This window comes from Colletotrichum godetiae (assembly GCF_030913485.1).
Source record: "Colletotrichum godetiae strain CBS 193.32 chromosome Unknown BDP55scaffold_9, whole genome shotgun sequence".
In the NCBI taxonomy this organism is placed as follows: Eukaryota; Fungi; Ascomycota; class Sordariomycetes; order Glomerellales; family Glomerellaceae; genus Colletotrichum; species Colletotrichum godetiae.
Genome location: NW_026851257.1, coordinates 592,028 through 608,752, shown reverse-complemented (window position 1 = coordinate 608,752; position 16,725 = coordinate 592,028). Strand labels below are relative to the sequence as shown.

The window sequence follows — 16,725 nt, the reverse complement described above, 5'->3', positions numbered from 1 at the left end:
AGCTTAGTCAAGTCAGCAAGGCTGCAGTGCGACACGTACCGGACCTGCCTGCAAAGCACGAGACAACCCACACTGCGCTACCTACCTACTTACTCAAGACGCCGAATTGCATTTTAAAAAAGCCCGAAGTCAGTAAACGACTTCTTTACAAGCATGTACAGAGTGACGCGAGAGGAATACAGTCTAACTTACCTAAGTAACCATGAAGATAATCCTGTCGGTCCCAGAGTGCGAAAGAGCCCTGCTCTCTAAAGCCACACCTTCCGTGTAATACACCTCTAAGTGGGCTTTACCTTCGTTCCCAGCAGGTACCCCAGTATCCTCCCCCCTACCTACGTGCCTACCTACCTACTTGCGACGCCCAACAGCTTCTGTTCCACTCTAACAATACACATCAACTTTCTCACATCCGTACCTGCACATACAACTTCTGGAAACAACAAAACTACACTGCAATCTCCACGGAGACGATAATATTTGCTCTTCCGAAGAATTCTCACGTCTGACTCGAGACAATGGCGGGTTACGACGACGACGATTCGTACGAGCGACAGACTCATTCATACGACGCGAAGAAACGCAAAAGATCACAGTCGCCCTCGAGGAACGGCAATTCCTCGCGAAGAGGCAATAAGCGCGAGGATGGAACGGATGAACTTCCACAACCCTACAATGCGAAGGAGCTTCAGCCCGCTAAGCGCCGAGCCGTCTCGCCCTCCGAACAGCCTCGCAAGCAGAAGCGACCAGGTGCCCGAGCCCGCATCTCCGAGTCCGAAAGAGAGGCCATTCGCCAGAGAGCACTCGATAGAGAGAAGGAATTGGAAGCTGCAGCCCACGCTGCTGCTGAGCGCCAGCGCCAGGGCGGTGCCAACAATGATGTTGTCACGCAACATTACAACAGTGTACCAGAGCGCGGTAGGGACTGGAGACGAACCGATAGCAAGATCAAGGGCCTGCGCGCCTTCAACAATTGGATCAAGAGTTGCATCATTCAGAAGTTCTCGCCAGATGAAGACTACACTCCGGGCTCTCGTGAGCCGGGCGCAAAGGAGCTCCTTGTGCTCGACGTTGGTTGCGGAAAGGGAGGTGACCTCGGCAAATGGCAGCAAGCGCCTCAATCAGTAGAGCTGTATGTCGGTCTCGACCCTGCAGATATCAGCATTGACCAGGCTCGAGAGCGTTACCGTCAGATGGGCAGCCGCGGAGGCGGTGGCAGGGGCGGTAGAGGAGGATACAGACGACCACCCCCTCGCCTTTTCGAAGCACGCTTCCAGGTCAAGGACTGCTACGGCGAAAACATTGAGGACATTGAGATCATCAGACAAGTCGGATTCGACACCAGCCCCCTCAGCCGACGAGGATTCGATGTGGTGAGCATGATGTTCTGCATGCACTATGCCTTCGAGACGGAGCAGAAGGCTCGAACCATGCTGCGCAACGTAGCAGGCTCATTGAAGAAAGGAGGTCGCTTGATCGGATGCATTCCCAACTCTGACGTCCTTGGTGATCACGTTCGAAAGTTCAACGAGCAGCAGGAAGAGAAGAAGAAGAAGGCCGCAGAAGAACCGCCGCAAGAAGCAGAGGAGGGCGAATTGGAAGATGGTGAAGCAGACCAGTCGGCGGAATGGGGCAATTCCATCTACCGGGTCCGATTCCCTGGCAAGACACCTGCTGATGGCGTCTTCCGCCCGGCATTCGGTTGGAAATACAACTTCTTCCTCGATGAAGCTGTCGAAGAGGTCCCCGAGTACGTTGTGCCATGGGAAGTCCTCAGAGCTCTTGCTGAAGACTACAACCTCGAGTTGCAGTACCACAAGACCTTCATGGAGATTTGGGAGGCGGAGAAGGATGACGAGACCTTGGGTCCTTTGAGTGAGAGAATGGGGGTTCGGGAACGTGGTGGCGGACGTCTACTTGTTTCACCAGAGGAGTTGGAGGCGGCGAGCTTTTACACTGCTTTCTGCTTCTACAAAGTTTAAACAGGGAAATGGCATATGAACAAGAGAGTCAGGTCTATCGGGAAACACACCGCTTTCTGCTTCACGGGGTTTAACCATTGGAAGTAGCAAGGAGGTATGCAAGTCAGGTCTAGTAGGAAACCTTAGGAAATTTCAAGAAACCCCAAAATCCCCTCTCTGGGTCAGAGTACGACTGACTGTGTTACTTGAAGAACCTCATTGTGATACTAGCATCTCTCTGTACAAGTATATACTAGTCATCCCGATTATAAACCCCTCCCACCCTGATCAGTCCACCGTGTTGATGTTCTCACGGCTATATCCAGTCTATGTCGGGATGAAATCCTCAAACATCGCCATGAACATTTCTGTGGTGTGATTCCGTGGGCTCCTTTTGAACAAATCGACAAACGTCGAGTTAAGTTTGCATTCGTCCTCCCACAATTGTTGATCAAGTGTTGCATCCCACCAGAGGCTGGAGTGAAGACGATCGACCTTGGGTCTATGAGCGCGGGCTTCTACAAAGAGCCTCAGTAGAGCCAGCATGGTGATCTGGGTCGTTGGCCAGCCGAGGCTAGTGGTCTCGGATGTGACGCCGAATTCGGGGTCGGCTGAAGGGTCGGATGTGTCGTAGATCTCGACACTCTGCAACTCGTAATCGGAGACCTTAGTTTGAAGATCGGAAATCAGGCCTATCGCCCGGATATATTTCTTTAGAATTCTGAAGCTGAAGGCGGAATAGCATCTGAGTGCGTCGGGACTTGCTCGGATCCATGGCTGGATTTCCTCGGGTTTCAATCGTTCCATGATGGCGAGATGGATGTCTACTGGTAGACATTTGAATTTCGACATTGCTGCGGGTGTGCTTGTGTATGGGGTATGAAGTTGAAAAATATCGTGCTTCGAGGAGAAGGGAGTATGCTTTTTGAAGAAGGTGGTCCTTGACATGTATGCTCTCTGCCTAATTACGTGTATAGAAGTCTGAGAAGTTACTATAAGCGTCGGCAACAGTAATGACGGAACGATGGACGAGCAGGGTCATTTAGTGGAGGAGAAAAGATTTCAGGATAAACTATACGAGTGGAGAGAAGACGAGCTACCTTTGTATCCTCGAATACCAAGTTAAGCTTTATTTCAACCATGACCGCCACGATCGTAGTCCAGAGAAGCGTGATCTGTCTGAACCAATCGCGGCCGAAGTTCTCCCATGTTGAACGAAGTCTAGGCAAGCAAGTTACTTAGTGTCTGTATGAAAGACATTCCCCAAGGTTGAAGAAACATGACTGGAAACCCTAAAGATCTATCGATAAATAGAACATGATCTGAGTCTCTTCGTCGATGGAGAACTGTACCACACCTACCACCCTGAATGACTCGGTCCCAGCGACTATATATAAGAAAACAAGTCCGAGATAGTGAAGAAGGAAACAAAAGAAAAAAGAGTTTAACACATATAGGTAGCCAACACGTAACGTTTGATTGAGACGAATGCCTTCCCAAGTTGCTAAACAGACATCCAAAGATGGAGGTCATGTCAAGACAGGGTACTGTACTCCCCAAACCCCACTACTATAAGACGAGACACTTATCTCTGAAAAGCTCTTTTAGAAGCGTGAACCAAGGCTATATAACCTAGCAACATGTTACAAGAACGCTCCTTAGAGATCACATGCCAACTCTGCAATGCTACAGAGTTTGGATCAGGGTGACGTATCACCTATGAATGGCACTGAACTAGGGCGATGAGACCCTAGACAGCTAACTGAGCCGCTTTCGGCGACCCAACGTATAATCACTCCTCAGCTGAGGGCTCTTCGTGTCCTCTATCAGGATCAAGACGATGACAAGAAGAACGGGTCTATACCCATGTCAGAGTCAAAAAAGGCTTGGTGATTGGGGCTATTGCAATTGTCCAGAGGTGACGAGTTGACCCGAATTGCAGGCAAAGACGCCGCTCCTGACTGCGATGCTAGCCGCACGTCTACCTGGGTCCGAGACTCTGCGTTCTGCCAACTAGTTGCAGTGAGCCCCTCTGGCTGGGCATGCAGCGAGGGCCTTGCTGCTTGAGTTTGGTCATTGCCAGAATACGAGGCACCACCCGGACTGCAGTAGTTCGAAGTTGGACCCGTGAGCATTCCATCATAGTATTCTGGTAGAGTACCACTAAGGGAAGTCTGTGGCCGACCCAAAGGAATTTGCATCGCAGTAGTATGTCCAGGAAGCGTCGGAGAATTGACGTTTACTAGATCGTTTGTCGCGCTGGAGACCCCGAACATCGAGTTGTTCTCGAATGAAAGGCTCACCTGAGCAACATCAGATGAGTTGCTCATCTTGCGGCCATATGGGATGTGATTGAAACTGCTCGACTGGGTACCAAAAGCCTCTGTTTGAGGAAAACTATCATGGGAGGGTGCTTGGCCGTACCCGCAGAGACTTCGGCAACTGTTGACGTTTTGCGCATCGCTCGCAGGACTACGAACAAGCCTCATGCAATCAAATGATGTTCGAGGAGTCGAAACTGGCCCAGCATCATCCGCTGAAAACCCAGATAGGTTGCCACCGGCCGTGTAACTTGTCGAGAAGCTTGATGCCTGGCCAAGCATCGTAGGTTGGAGATGATTCATGTAGTGTTCATCACAGATTACATCTACTATCCGGGTTAGCAGCCTGTTGCATTGATCGGCAATCATACCTTGAGAACTTACCACGGCCCGGCGCCCAAGGCGCTGCGGCAGATTGCTTCGGTGAAGATCTTCGAAAACCGAGATCGATGTTGGCGCGTTGTTCCGGAGACAAGGGGCGCTTCTCCACAAGCTTGTCAAAGATCTTTTTTCCGACCAGGAACTGGAATCCTAGAGACATCATTTGCTCGTCATCTAAGAGAGCTACGTTGCATTTTCCGAGGTCTCCGTTAGATAACTGACTGGCTCGAATATTTCCGGTGACGTATTCTGTTGGCTTGAAGAAGCCGAACTCGGTCATCACCTCGAGAGAACCTCCGGGGCGCCAGGGCAGTAGCCGTAGCCCCAACTTCAGCGCTACAGTCTTGGACAGCAGAGAGTGTTGACAGCTAGAATCAAATTGAGTGATGAGAGGGCCGATAGCCATGTGATTTGCGGCCGGTTGGATAGACAATGCGAACATTTGGAGGAGTCTGGCCACTATCGGGTGCTGGTTCCAACGTATCCGGGTTTCATATTGCTCTCCTGCAAGGTTTTCGTAGCTTTGAGAGGTCAAACTCATCGAGGGCGTTATAAGGGAAGACGTGGGCTCCAGAGTCTTGGGCCTTAATGGTCGAGACAAGCCGTCCACATTTAGTGTCTTTCCAGGCTTAACTGCCTTCTGGGTTCGATGTCGCATTCCTTGACCAATCGTTCGGTGAGATTTCTGAATTCCAATAGATCCCAAGTGTCGATTTCTTTGGGTCTGCCGTTGAGAATCTCGATTCATGGCAGAGACATTTCGACGACGTGCCTCTGTCACAGTAGGCTGTAGCGGGGGATGAGTTACTTCCGCAACCTCGCCCTGTATTTCTGAGGTGCTTGAGATCAAAGGACGTCTTCTGCTGGCATGGTGTTGCTCCCAGAGCCCGTTTGTCTCCATAGAACCCCTCATGGTAAGTCTCTTGTGGCTGTAGTTGTGTATGATGCTGTGTGGCTCTGATTTGGTCCGACTTGCGGTGAAAGGCTCCTAGGAGAATGTTAGGCTACCCCACAACAGCTAAGGAAATGATACCTACCGAAAACTAGAAGAACTTCTTACAGTATTCTCTATATCAGCGCGACACAGTGATTATAATCTGCCCAAGTCGAAGAAATGTAAGAAGCCCGTAGTCAAATTGTCGCCTCCAGACCCCTCAGCCTCATCCTTCTGCACGAGAAGGGCTGCAAAGGAGTAGGTAAGGGGTGGTGATGGTGGTTTCGATTTGCTCTGAAATATCGACCTCATATAGTTCGGCTTCTCAAGTGAATGAATAGGGAGACGATATCGACTGCGGGAACGGGGGGGATCAGCAGTGGGGGTAGGGTGTGTACCAGAATATCAAGCAGGCAAAATATGAAGAAGCGACGAAGAGAAGGAGGCTCCGCCACCATCAGAGAACTGGAGTCGCTACTTTACAACGAAAATGACAATTTCAAGAACAATCCCAACCGCGACTCCGGAGCAAGCAGAAATATCGTGTGTTCATCGAGGCTGTCGATGTGACATTGCCTTAGTCGCCTTAGCCCAGCCTCCTTAGGCGTTCTTGATGGGACGCGGTTGACAGCTACTTCCATATGCCTTGAGCTGGAACAGCTTTAATATGTAGCTGTTCGGTGTGCGTGATCGCGGAAAGACCGGGGGGGCAATGGTTGGGTTTGTCCCGGGCGAGAAGCCTGTCGTAACTTAACTCATGCGAGTTTCTTCAAAGCAGTTCGGCAGCCAAGCACTCCCTATCAATTTCCCAGGGGCTCCAGTCCTTAGGTGGCTTGAGGAACGTGATCTTGCGGCTCATAAAAGCTCCAATGGGCCAGACAAAGCCTATGGATACTACAGCATCAGGAATGGCACCTGTTCCAGTGCTGAAGGACTCCATTAGTACATTGTGATCTCAGGTGCTTCTGGTACGAAAGAACTGATTGATGCCCGACAATGTGCTAAGACGGGTGGTCGCAGGTTGGGCCCTCCTTCTCAGGTCTCTTCGGCCTACCTTATTGGAAGGCCAACTTGCGCTGCAGTATGCATGCGTAAGTGGGTTCCTTTGCAACCTCCTCATCGTAATTTGACGCAGTTGTCCGTTGACTGAAAGTGGAATTTTAGATAGACACCTCTTCACTGATACCAATTACAATTACAATTACAATGGCCCGCCCTGAAACTCTGAACCTGCAGTTCAACTAAGATGGATAGCTTCAGACTGTGTTCAGCCGCGAATTCCCACTTCCCGTCGGATCCCCCTCAATGCCACCGGGTGGAACGACTCACCCCGATGAGTCCGACGATCAGAGCCGCGAGGAAGACCGACCGCGCAAGCCTCATTCACGGACTCTCACCGAACTTTTGATGGTAAGTTCTTTGTTGAATACCTATATGAGCCGCGCCGAATGCTTCCCGACATAAATGTCCTGGGGGTTCAACAACTTCGTGGATCATCTCATAACTTCCACCAATGGCCTCTCTCCTTTCGCATTCTACCTCAATGCAGTCGTATGGTCTACTACCTACAGTCAGCACCTAATCAATTCTTGAAAAACTAGTCGACGCTGGTCCATAGCCACCATGACGTATTGTGCGGAAGACGTCCGAGACTTTCTGACATCTGACTTTCAACGTCCTACACGCCCTCCACAAACGCAGTGGGAAGAGCCACTTCCTTCTTCATCAACTGAAATCCACAAACAACGCGAATCACCGAGAGTTCCTCTCATTCCGCCTGAGTTAACGACTCATTGGCGGAAATCCTTTTGGGTCTCCGAACCTAAGCTTTCAGGGTCCGAAGAAAGTGTCTTATCCCAGGATCAAGTCTGTTCTTTAACGTCTTCGGTCACGGAAAGCAAGACTGATCTCAGCTTGTCGTCTTTTCTGCAAAGGGACTGCGAGTACCAGCTAGGCGGGTTGAGCCCAGTACTTGATCAGTTCTGTCAACAAACTCAATTGTCTACACCATGCTCTATCTTCTCAGAAAGTCGACCTTCAAACTATCCGAGTGACGACACTCAGCTTCTGACGAAATTAGAAGCGCTCCAGCTCCATCAAACAGCACAAGCTGGCCAATTGCAGCTATGCGATGGCAATAACGAGGCAGGAGATGTAGACATTAGCTCCCTCGACGACCTCAGCTGGGAAACCAGTGAGTCTTTCAAAGATTTTACGGAAGATCCGGCTCACCAGTTCTGGAAGTGGGATGAGACCTTGCAACAATGGTCCCATCAGGATGAAGACACCAAATCAGTGATATATTGTCCAGTAGAGCTGGATTAGAATCGCCAGGGCCCTGATACACTGGGAATATTAATTTAGAGGGTCGTATCGAAGTCGGCATCTGTTTCGCATGACTTGTAGCTGAAACTAGGCGTTCTCTTGATTCCACGAACTTGATTGAATCATTTAAGCTTGAGCCGGATAGAGGCGTATTGCTTGCATTGTATTCTTGGCAAATTCTTTCCGCTTACAACTTTTCTTGATAAGATACATGCTTCCTAGCTCAAACTCAGATCATGATAGCACGCGTGCTTCTACCTGTCCTTGCAGCTTTCGCACAATCTCTCGAGAGTCACTTATCCCATGCCATGGTTCATTTGCTCGTAGTCCGCCTTCATTTACTTATCCGTTCCCATGATGACTGAGCTATAAGTCATCCCACACATCCAGCGTATCGTAAGACACGGTGAAATAAAGCCCTTCTACATCCACAGGCCTCTCAGGTCCAGTATATCAGCGTCTCATGCCTGGTGGTCTGTCTGGCGAAGAGATAGAAGTGCCGGGAGAACGCCATAGAGCACGTCCTAAGATTCCTCACTATCTAGTCCGAAATAGACTGAGAGACTCTAAAACTTCTTCGGATCCATTGTCGGTTTTGCACATGCTTCTTTATCAGTACACATCCGAGCGACAGCTAATCCTTCAGTTCATCAGGCTGAGATCCGTGATGGTTCGTACGCTACTCTATGAGTAGTCCTGAAGAGAAAGAAGAGGAACATATGTCGAGAGACATAAGATTGTGTTCATCGCTAGAACACGAGAAGTCAACTCTCACACAAAATACGAAATGAATTGGGCCAGAACTAGTCTAATTCGCGTGGTGCCCAGAGAACCGATCCTGTGTGCTTATCGACATGATACCAATTTTCATTCTTCACAGACCAGCTCCAAAATGCATGGCCCGGGTCCATCTCAAAGTCCTCCTGACTGGGGCTGATCAGCTTTTCGGTCTCATTGGTCCCAGTTACCTGCCCGTCTTGCTGTTCTGCCGACTCTCCGGGTACGAGTGTTGCTGGAGACGATGGGCGTATTGGAACCTTTTCGGACAGCTGTGAACGTGCAGCTAGAGGTGCAAAGGACTCGAAACTTCCCAGGATAGTCGCTTCTGTCCCAGAAAATGATACTGGAGAAGAATACCCATTGCGTCGTGACGATGTTCCTGATGTTCCAGATGTCCCTGACTGCCAAGTGCCATTCCGTGGCAAATGGGTATCAGACTTGGACGCACTTGGCTGTTTGTCACTGACTGACTGAGCTCCAAGCCTATTGTCCATTAGTCTGTGTGTCGGTGGACTTGTTGGAAAATGTCGAGATGATCCTTCTACATCACACGCTTACTTAACAAGCTGTTGGCTGGATGCACGCGGATCTTGGTACTCACAGGTTTGTCGGTGGGTGGGAAGTGAGGTATTCAGTGAACCACAGCTGTGGAGAGATACTCAATTGAGCCCTCGCCGACCCGGATAATAGAAAGGAAGAGCTTCGCCAATTTTCATGGAACTCTGGATGTTCTAGTAATCGACATTGGGTAAACAACGGACGTCAGAGTAACAACACAAGCTGAGAATTGAGGATGTTAACAGCATGATCTGAATTTGCACAAAAGACATCTGACCAGTGTCATTCAATGGCACAACATCTCGGCATCCAATCTTGTTCCAGGGCTACTGGTGATCCGCAGACGAGAATGGTCAGTCCAGCCGAGTGTCGGTATCTATCCGGCCTCCGCGACGACTGGTGGCCCATCAAAGCCTTCTCAAGCCGGAATGCGTATTGATTCAGAAAGACGTATAAGATATCACAAGGATGAAGGTAGGATACTCCCACCCCCATAGGTGCGGTGCTTACATCGAACGGGGCACGCAGTGCAGCGTGCATGTTGAGGGGTATTAGGCTCGGAGCGAGCAAATCAACCTACGTAATTTTGATAACATCAATTACGCCCGTCAATTCGCCTTGTGTTGATACATGAATGGCTCGATTTTGTAGTCAGGCCTCTTCAATGAGTGTGTTGTCGTGGGCAACACGAACCGTGGTTCAGTGTGGGGTCACACCAAATTTGCACTTCACCATGCAGGCTCCGGGTTGACTCGGTGTGAAGCCTGTTATTCACCGATATTTTGAACAGAGCGGTGTCGAAATTACAATCGGTCATGCATAGCCCGAGGATTGAAATTCCACTAGATGTGACGGATGGGTCAAGCTGGTGCATTGCATGCGTAGCTGCTTTTCATTCGTAGGAACAACTTGTTTGATCACGAAAGTACCCTGCGTATTCGAGCACCACTCCTCACTTTCTTGAGTGTACAGGCCTTCATCTGTTGCAGCCTCACCAGGTATTCGTCGTGTGCCTAGTCCCCTCCTCGCGGCTGCCTTCTTCATGGTTCGCCGTCTTCATGGTTCGCCTTCTTCGTGGTTCGGTTGTGGTTCGCCATCATGGAGGTCAAGAGTCTTGCCTCGAGCTTATAGCTCGCTCAATTTCAATCGGAGGCTACCGACATGAAGAGCGTGCCACCTAAATTGTGCGACTTTCCGAAGAGCTTGGTCTTATTGCACGTCCATATCCGATAATATTCGCTTCAATTCGCTCTTTTGATACACTATTGGTGTACTAACTCCCTTCAAAAAGACAGTTTTATTAATAATATCAAATATATCTAGGTTCGTCGAATTCCAACGTGAAAACGTCTTGATATCTGACTTCTACCGACTTTAGATTCATAAACCTCGCGACTCCGAAACGTGCCCAATCGAAACTGAATCAAAACCACGAACCTCGAGCGACAAGATTGGGACTTTTGAGCGAACACTGTAAAAATCGACATTGACACAATGAGTTACGGCCACCAGCTGAACGAAGCCCACCATGGACTACCATCAATGCCGGCAGGCCAGCCACCACCTAGCAGGGATGATGGAAGAACTCCCTCAAGGTCCGGATCTGTTAGCGTACTAGGGTCGCACTTCCGTCCAATGCCGGACTTGGAGTCTTTAATTCCCCAGCATTTCATTAGTATGGAAGCAAAAAATGACCAAGGCTTATTCGAAACGGTCCTCGCGGCCAGTACTGGCCTCGATTACTCCTACGCTAGTTCTAGCACTGTGGCTACCCTTGGACTTCGCAAGCTACCGCTATCCCCAACCCACAACAGACGGCTCTTCCATACACCTTTCGGTATCATTATGCTGGAAGATTTCGCCTCCTTCACAGTTCGAATGCCTGAGGCTAACGTGCCTGAAATGGACGTCAATGTTGCCGTGCTTGGCCCGGAATACGGCTGGCAAGAAGTTGGGATTTTCCTCGGCATCAATCTTTCTAGCAAGATGCGGAAGTTAGGCCGCATTCAGCGCCTACCAACAATATTCCTGAAAGAGAGCAGCTCAAAATGGATGAGGACGTACCCGCGCTTCCTCCTGAAAGAGTAGAAGTTCGGTCTCCAACGCGACAGTTCATTAGCAGTGAAACCTTTGCGGCGATTCGGAATTCAATCAATCACGGACCTGCCGGCCGCCAGGTGGGTCGGCCAGTTACCGATGCGGACCTCAGTCTCCGAGCCACCGAGTTGACGTTAGTGGAGCCAGCCGCCGGCCGTTCCCGATCCACTAGCGGACTAGGTGCAACGCCAATCTTCACAACCGGTGGCAACACTGGGTCGTCTCCCCCTTCTACCTTTGGACTGGACCGGTCCCGAGATTCATACAACTCCTCGCAATGTGAACATCTGGCCCCCATCAACGACTCCCTTGGTGTCCTCGAGCCAGGAACCTCGCCTGGCGAAGGAGACGACGAGCGAATGAGGTGACTCGTCAGATTACTACCAAACACTGACAGCAAGGCAGCTCTTAATGCCTGGAATGGTGTCGTCTATGCGGGCAAGTTAGATTGAGGGAGGTGATCTCGGCAGTGACACGTTGGAGAGGGTTTTGGGCTTATTAGTAGCAAAGGGCAAATTGGACCAGTGCACGCTTGTTTAGTTACATCTTGAAGATAAGGTATCCGCAACTGTTAAAGCTAAGGACACTGTCAATACAAAGCGTGTCTTCCCCGAGAACAGTTACCCGGTTGAGATAAGAACCAGGGTAGGATTGAAGCCACTTGGCCAAGTGGCCTTCGGAAGGTATGTTTTCTATGCCCACAACTCTTACTAAAGGCCAAAGAGGCATGGGAAATAATGTTAGCGAAAGAGAAGAGGACCTTCCGCAAGTGCCTATTCCATCGTTTCCATCTCAGTCTCCGTCTAGAACTACCTCCAGCGTCAGCCCTCAGTCCATGTTGCGCCACTTCGTCGTCAAGCATCAATGAAGGGAACGCAGCTTAAGTTACACTCAAAGAAGCGTGCCGCTGTCTCAATTGTCCCCGGACTGATACATTCTTCGCAAGGACACCGGATATAAGTTTCGCCCCTTCCTAAACCTAGAATCACTTAGGGTGAAGTCTCCCTGCTGGATGCTTCCTGGCTCAGCAAGAAGTCAGCTACATAAACAACCTTGAAATTGATTTCGAGAATTTAGCGAACACAGTTCGCGAAGATACTGACGAATGCATTGATCATCAAAGCTCTGGTGTTATTTCAAGTCCTAAAGGTCCCCCAATACGAGATACCTTGGTCTAAAAGAGGTGTACAATACCGATTCTCAAGTGCGGTTCCGTTAACAAGTTGCTTCTCAACTCTGCGAAGACCTCTCAACCTCTGAGCCCATTGAAACAGTGGTCTACTCTTTTGATGAGATGTCGAGCATATACAGCATGCATGTTTATATCTACAGGTCTAGCAATGCCCTTGAGTGCTATGCTCCACGCCCTCTGTCGATCTAACACGAATGGAGGTGAACTGAAGAGATGATCACTAGAAAAATAGTTCGAATACTATTGTGCAAGTCAATGAAGAATATTGAAAACGCCAAAACACCAAAACACCGAAAATCGTACAAAACTCCAAGAGACCGTGTTGACGCACACAATAGACATCAGCAGACGTCAGGGGCATCGACGCAGATACGACGTGCTTGAGACGCGTATTCTCTCGACACCAGATTATCAATGGGCTCTTGCGACACCAATTTCCCTGGATTAATAGACTGTTTCTGTTTAGAGTAGTAGGAGGATGCCTCCCATGGCTCAATCGTTGTTGGTGACGAAGACTGAGGTAGACCCCGGGATGTGAAGACTGCGGCGCTTCCAAGTCCACTGCGAGAGTCTGGAAGGTCCAGCATCGATTCTTGTATCGCGTCCGAGATAGCATCGTCGACCGATTCTGCATCTTGAGGTAGGGTGGCGGGTCCACAGTCTTGGCAGCTGCTACCATAAGTAGCAGACACCAGTTGGTTCTCCTTCTCATTCTTCGTTTCGGTCGGTGTAAAAGATGGCTTGCTGAGACTCTTGGATGTTTCCCCGCAGGGCTTATCACCACGAAGACTTCCCTGAGGTGCCATGGAAAGTTCTAGTATGCGGATGACTTTTTGCTGTGTTTTTGCGCAGATATAGATGTCGGGGCTGTCCGGTTGTTGCTCATCGGCCAATACTCCGACATGAATGACTGATGTATCAGGTAAAGTCCCAAGGACTTCTAGAGAAACGAATTCTTCGAATAGAGGTAGTCCATAGGCCGTTTCGCGCGACTGGCAACGTATTGTCGGCGGAAGAGGTAAAGTTGTGTAGCCCATGTCTTCGACGAATTTGCGGGTAACACCGGATTGCATCCTGCTGTGCTCGTGCATCGCGACTCGCAGATGGGATATTCCCCGGCTGTCTCTTGCGATGAAATTGTATGGGATATTGAACCCTGTATCGGAAGACTCCAAGTCATTCTGACTTTCATCATCTTGGTCTGACACACGGCTCGATATAGTTGTCGGTGAACCTATTGCTCCATTGGCGTTTGGTATCGGAGGCATCCCGCACCCGTTTTATCAGTTTGGTTGATAGCTGACACTGTTCTGTTGGTCCAAAATCCTTCGCTCCCAACATGAGACAATGAGGGCAGGAACTGTGTGCGCCCCCCTAAGCTGACGTAGAAAGTTGCATGAATGTATAGGCAATAATACCTGTGTTGTTTCGGGATGGCTCGCTTGTCGTCGCGTCGTCGTTGGAGGCTCGGTCTTGTTGCTGGCTTCGTGTTTGTTGTCGTCGTACTTGATGAGCCTTACGGGTTTAAAGTCCGTTGTTGAACGGGAGCTACAGACAAAGTCCGTAAAAATGATGATTTAAGAATAGAACGAAGATGGCTTTGGTTTCAATTATTTGGATTTGGAGAGGATGGTTGCACAAGGGGGCGTGCTCTCCAGGTAGGTTTACAATTGGAATTTGTGGACGTATCGACCGTTTATGTCTTGACTGATGCTCAGTACAATAAGATCGCTGTGGCGGAGTTTAGGTAGGTAATGTAAGTTGCCAATCGCGGTGCTGATGACGGTAACTCTGTAAACAAGTAATTGCAGTGCCACATTTGTTTGCGAACTACTCCGCCTCTCCCCCCACCGCCTTAAACAAAACCCAAGTACGAGGCTGTTCGGTGACTATGCAAGGTACTATTGGGCCTCTCACTGGCAACCCAAGGGAAGCAAGTGAGTAGGCGACCAAGCTAAGTTTTGACCCGTGTCACCTTCGTCTTGAGGAGCGGAAAGGAGCCTGATAAGTAACCTACGCAGTTAGGGCAGCAATGCTGGGGTGACATCAATGTTGGCGGAGCATCGGAACGTCCGAAATTCCAAAGAGAAACCTGGTAGAATGTCAAGCGGATCAGCAGGCATGCTTCCCCGGTAGAACAACTCAGTCCACCCCATGAAGAATCTCCAAAATTGTAATTACAGATGATCCTCACCGAATCGGCTAGGGACGGATGTCTTGGTACGAACGGCCACCGGTGGCGTGTTGAAGGCTCTTGATCTTCCCACATAGCCGCCAGGCCCCCAATCTGACCCTGCTGTGAATCTATTGATACACTCACGCAACAAGTGCTGTGTCGATGTGGATTGGCTCTCATGCAGCGAGTCCGAAATGCAGTTGCCCCGTAAGGACATATTAAGAATCCAGAGCGGCCTCAAAGAAAGTACCTTGCAGCACCATCCATTCCAAGTTGACGTTCGTCTAGCATCATGGGACAGATCTGAAGCTGATTGAGAACTGCCAAAGTACGCTCGACAGCGGCTAGAAGAGTGCTTATACAATTTGGCAAGCATTCTTCAACACTTATGCCTCTCCTAGGCAACCCTTGCCAGCCCCATTGCCTTGGTAGACATACCTTGCGGAGTTGTATCCTGTCGAAATTTATGAGGCACCATCAGATAGACTCGGCCTTGATAAGAATACCTATCGCTATAAATATCAAAGGATGGAACTTAAGAATGAGGCGAGGTAGGTAGTCATTCTCTCGTTCTATGACTATAGATTCTTTCAGTCTTTTTCTTCTTATTAAACAGCTTGATTTCCACAGAAACTATTTCATCCCCCCCCCCCCCCACTATCTAAGCCAACATTCACAAACCACATTCACGAGCTGACGTATGGCACTCTACTGCGACATCAAGTAACTGTGTCTGAGTCAGCCTAAACATCTGTATATTTAGCCTATAGTCCCCTCGGAGCAGCAGACGAATTGACCAGTAACAGATGTTCCAACGACGAGAAACAAACACCTCGAAGTCCACCACAAGCAGCCAAAACAGAACGAATGGACCACGAGAGTAAGGAAGAAACCCATACATCTCCCCGTCCGAAGCCATCAGCCACTCTACCAACTAGCAATACTTCAACGTCGGAATCCTGCGGCCATGGCCCCAGCTCTATCGGCTCTTTCTCATCCCGAACAAACGATACGACACATACCAGCACAACTTCTGGGTATCGATTAGGATGTACGAGTGCTACTTTGGCAGCAGCGAGGGGGAAATCGACTGCAGCCACACAGATACTTTCGAAAGACGTCGCCGTGGCGAAGTCTGAAACTCGCATCGGACCGGTGCAGCAAGAGTTTGAGTCGGACCCATCCCACAAATTCTGGACTTGGAGCCAAGATGCACAGAACTGGTACCACGTTCAAGGTACAGATTCGGTCCTGTGGGCACCCCATCAGCTGGATTGAGTCTCTTCACGCTGCCTGTTTTTCTAATAGAGTCGGTATTGATTCCGGCAGATCCTTCGGATCCGGGTTGAAGGTTGAGTTATAGACTGTTGATATGGGCGTTGTTGTATTTTGTTGATTCGGTAAGCTACTGAAGGGTTCAAGGAGAAAGACGCATGGTGAAGGTGTATCAAGTAATAGGAAAGTCCTGAGGGTGAACAAGTAGCACCGCCAGGGACCGTATTACCACGCTCTTTTCACTGGATTGTCCATCTGTGCCCGTTATCGAGGCGTCGTCTAGATGACGTTGTCGAGTCGAGCCGTGACCTGACTTTGACTCCGCTGAGACCAGTGAATTGCTCTAGGGGTGAGGTTGATCAAACAAGAACCCTCGAGCTTGATCTCTCATCACATGAAGTACCTCGTGCTTCACAAGAGACAAGGTATCTGTCACGAGTTATGGCATACAGCAATGGGCAAATGAGGTGGGTTAGAAGTGGCTTGAACCAACCCATCTAGAACAAAGAAAAGAGAACAGTCTACATACTGAAAGAATGTACTGTCTACGTGATAAAGCCCACGGTACAGTGTCTGACGAGTGATGATACCGTTTCTGCCTCGTGGCACTATCATTAGGAGAAACCAGGCAGACTACGGCTTCGTGAGCATCGTTGAAGCAACCTGTTCAAGGCTTTAAAGCGCTCTGCAATCTATGAGTTGATTTGACTGGATATGATAGTGCCATT

General features: G+C 49.5%; 8 protein-coding genes across 8 annotated transcripts; 4 read left to right on the top strand and 4 right to left on the bottom strand.

Annotated features, from left to right (window-relative positions):
* The first annotated feature begins 88 nt into the window (after positions 1–88).
* Positions 89–2,235, top strand: BDP55DRAFT_654422 (mRNA capping enzyme-domain-containing protein). The gene has a single exon (XM_060574261.1). It carries the CDS (start codon positions 516–518, stop codon positions 1,977–1,979), a length of 1,464 nt encoding a protein of 487 aa, XP_060432853.1. The 5' UTR covers positions 89–515; the 3' UTR covers positions 1,980–2,235.
* Positions 2,236–2,262: 27 nt separating this feature from the next.
* BDP55DRAFT_430799 (uncharacterized protein) lies at positions 2,263–3,445 on the bottom strand. The gene is made up of 2 exons (XM_060567524.1): positions 3,059–3,445; positions 2,263–2,939 (listed from the first exon to the last, which is right to left on the bottom strand). The coding sequence occupies exons 1-2, from the start codon at positions 3,098–3,100 to the stop codon at positions 2,286–2,288; spliced, it is 696 nt and encodes a 231-aa protein (XP_060432852.1). The 5' UTR covers positions 3,101–3,445; the 3' UTR covers positions 2,263–2,285.
* BDP55DRAFT_430798 (uncharacterized protein) lies at positions 3,446–5,774 on the bottom strand. The gene is made up of 3 exons (XM_060567523.1): positions 5,698–5,774; positions 4,664–5,648; positions 3,446–4,605 (listed from the first exon to the last, which is right to left on the bottom strand). Exons 2-3 carry the CDS (start codon positions 5,571–5,573, stop codon positions 3,791–3,793), a joined length of 1,725 nt encoding a protein of 574 aa, XP_060432851.1. The 5' UTR covers positions 5,574–5,648; positions 5,698–5,774; the 3' UTR covers positions 3,446–3,790.
* Positions 5,775–7,031: 1,257 nt separating this feature from the next.
* BDP55DRAFT_654417 (uncharacterized protein) lies at positions 7,032–8,186 on the top strand. Its single transcript, XM_060574260.1, has one exon. The coding sequence runs from the start codon at positions 7,218–7,220 to the stop codon at positions 7,917–7,919; it is 702 nt and encodes a 233-aa protein (XP_060432850.1). The 5' UTR covers positions 7,032–7,217; the 3' UTR covers positions 7,920–8,186.
* A 362-nt stretch (positions 8,187–8,548) lies between these two features.
* On the bottom strand, positions 8,549–9,474 carry BDP55DRAFT_654416 (uncharacterized protein). Its single transcript, XM_060574259.1, has 2 exons — positions 9,301–9,474; positions 8,549–9,240 (listed from the first exon to the last, which is right to left on the bottom strand). The coding sequence occupies exon 2, from the start codon at positions 9,191–9,193 to the stop codon at positions 8,723–8,725; it is 471 nt and encodes a 156-aa protein (XP_060432849.1). The 5' UTR covers positions 9,194–9,240; positions 9,301–9,474; the 3' UTR covers positions 8,549–8,722.
* Positions 9,475–10,387: 913 nt separating this feature from the next.
* BDP55DRAFT_712889 (uncharacterized protein) lies at positions 10,388–12,208 on the top strand. The gene is made up of 4 exons (XM_060578222.1): positions 10,388–10,580; positions 10,636–11,177; positions 11,240–11,718; positions 11,752–12,208. The coding sequence occupies exons 2-4, from the start codon at positions 10,752–10,754 to the stop codon at positions 11,804–11,806; spliced, it is 960 nt and encodes a 319-aa protein (XP_060432848.1). The 5' UTR covers positions 10,388–10,580; positions 10,636–10,751; the 3' UTR covers positions 11,807–12,208.
* A 244-nt stretch (positions 12,209–12,452) lies between these two features.
* Positions 12,453–14,226, bottom strand: BDP55DRAFT_654411 (uncharacterized protein). Its single transcript, XM_060574258.1, has one exon. It carries the CDS (start codon positions 13,812–13,814, stop codon positions 12,888–12,890), a length of 927 nt encoding a protein of 308 aa, XP_060432847.1. The 5' UTR covers positions 13,815–14,226; the 3' UTR covers positions 12,453–12,887.
* Positions 14,227–15,180: 954 nt separating this feature from the next.
* Positions 15,181–16,215, top strand: BDP55DRAFT_430708 (uncharacterized protein). The gene is made up of 3 exons (XM_060567521.1): positions 15,181–15,273; positions 15,353–15,475; positions 15,529–16,215. The coding sequence occupies exon 3, from the start codon at positions 15,590–15,592 to the stop codon at positions 15,998–16,000; it is 411 nt and encodes a 136-aa protein (XP_060432846.1). The 5' UTR covers positions 15,181–15,273; positions 15,353–15,475; positions 15,529–15,589; the 3' UTR covers positions 16,001–16,215.
* Positions 16,216–16,725: the final 510 nt, after the last annotated feature.

What these genes read in the sequence shown, in the direction of transcription:
- BDP55DRAFT_654411 (XM_060574258.1), bottom strand. Translation starts at nt 13,814, where the DNA reads ATGCCTCCGATACCAAACGCCAATGGAGCAATAGGTTCACCGACAACT.
- BDP55DRAFT_654422 (XM_060574261.1), top strand. Translation starts at nt 516, where the DNA reads ATGGCGGGTTACGACGACGACGATTCGTACGAGCGACAGACTCATTCA.
- BDP55DRAFT_430708 (XM_060567521.1), top strand. Translation starts at nt 15,590, where the DNA reads ATGGACCACGAGAGTAAGGAAGAAACCCATACATCTCCCCGTCCGAAG.
- BDP55DRAFT_654417 (XM_060574260.1), top strand. Translation starts at nt 7,218, where the DNA reads ATGACGTATTGTGCGGAAGACGTCCGAGACTTTCTGACATCTGACTTT.
- BDP55DRAFT_654416 (XM_060574259.1), bottom strand. Translation starts at nt 9,193, where the DNA reads ATGGACAATAGGCTTGGAGCTCAGTCAGTCAGTGACAAACAGCCAAGT.
- BDP55DRAFT_712889 (XM_060578222.1), top strand. Translation starts at nt 10,752, where the DNA reads ATGAGTTACGGCCACCAGCTGAACGAAGCCCACCATGGACTACCATCA. An exon ending in AAATGGACGTCAATGTTGCC is followed by an intron (nt 11,178 to 11,239) that starts GTGCTTGGCCCG and finishes CAATCTTTCTAG; the next exon opens with CAAGATGCGGAAGTTAGGCC. An exon ending in GGAGACGACGAGCGAATGAG is followed by an intron (nt 11,719 to 11,751) that starts GTGACTCGTCAG and finishes AAACACTGACAG; the next exon opens with CAAGGCAGCTCTTAATGCCT.
- BDP55DRAFT_430798 (XM_060567523.1), bottom strand. Translation starts at nt 5,573, where the DNA reads ATGAGGGGTTCTATGGAGACAAACGGGCTCTGGGAGCAACACCATGCC. An exon ending in GCCTTGGGCGCCGGGCCGTG is followed by an intron (nt 4,606 to 4,663) that starts GTAAGTTCTCAA and finishes CCCGGATAGTAG; the next exon opens with ATGTAATCTGTGATGAACAC.
- BDP55DRAFT_430799 (XM_060567524.1), bottom strand. Translation starts at nt 3,100, where the DNA reads ATGGTTGAAATAAAGCTTAACTTGGTATTCGAGGATACAAAG. An exon ending in TGGTATTCGAGGATACAAAG is followed by an intron (nt 2,940 to 3,058) that starts GTAGCTCGTCTT and finishes GTAACTTCTCAG; the next exon opens with ACTTCTATACACGTAATTAG.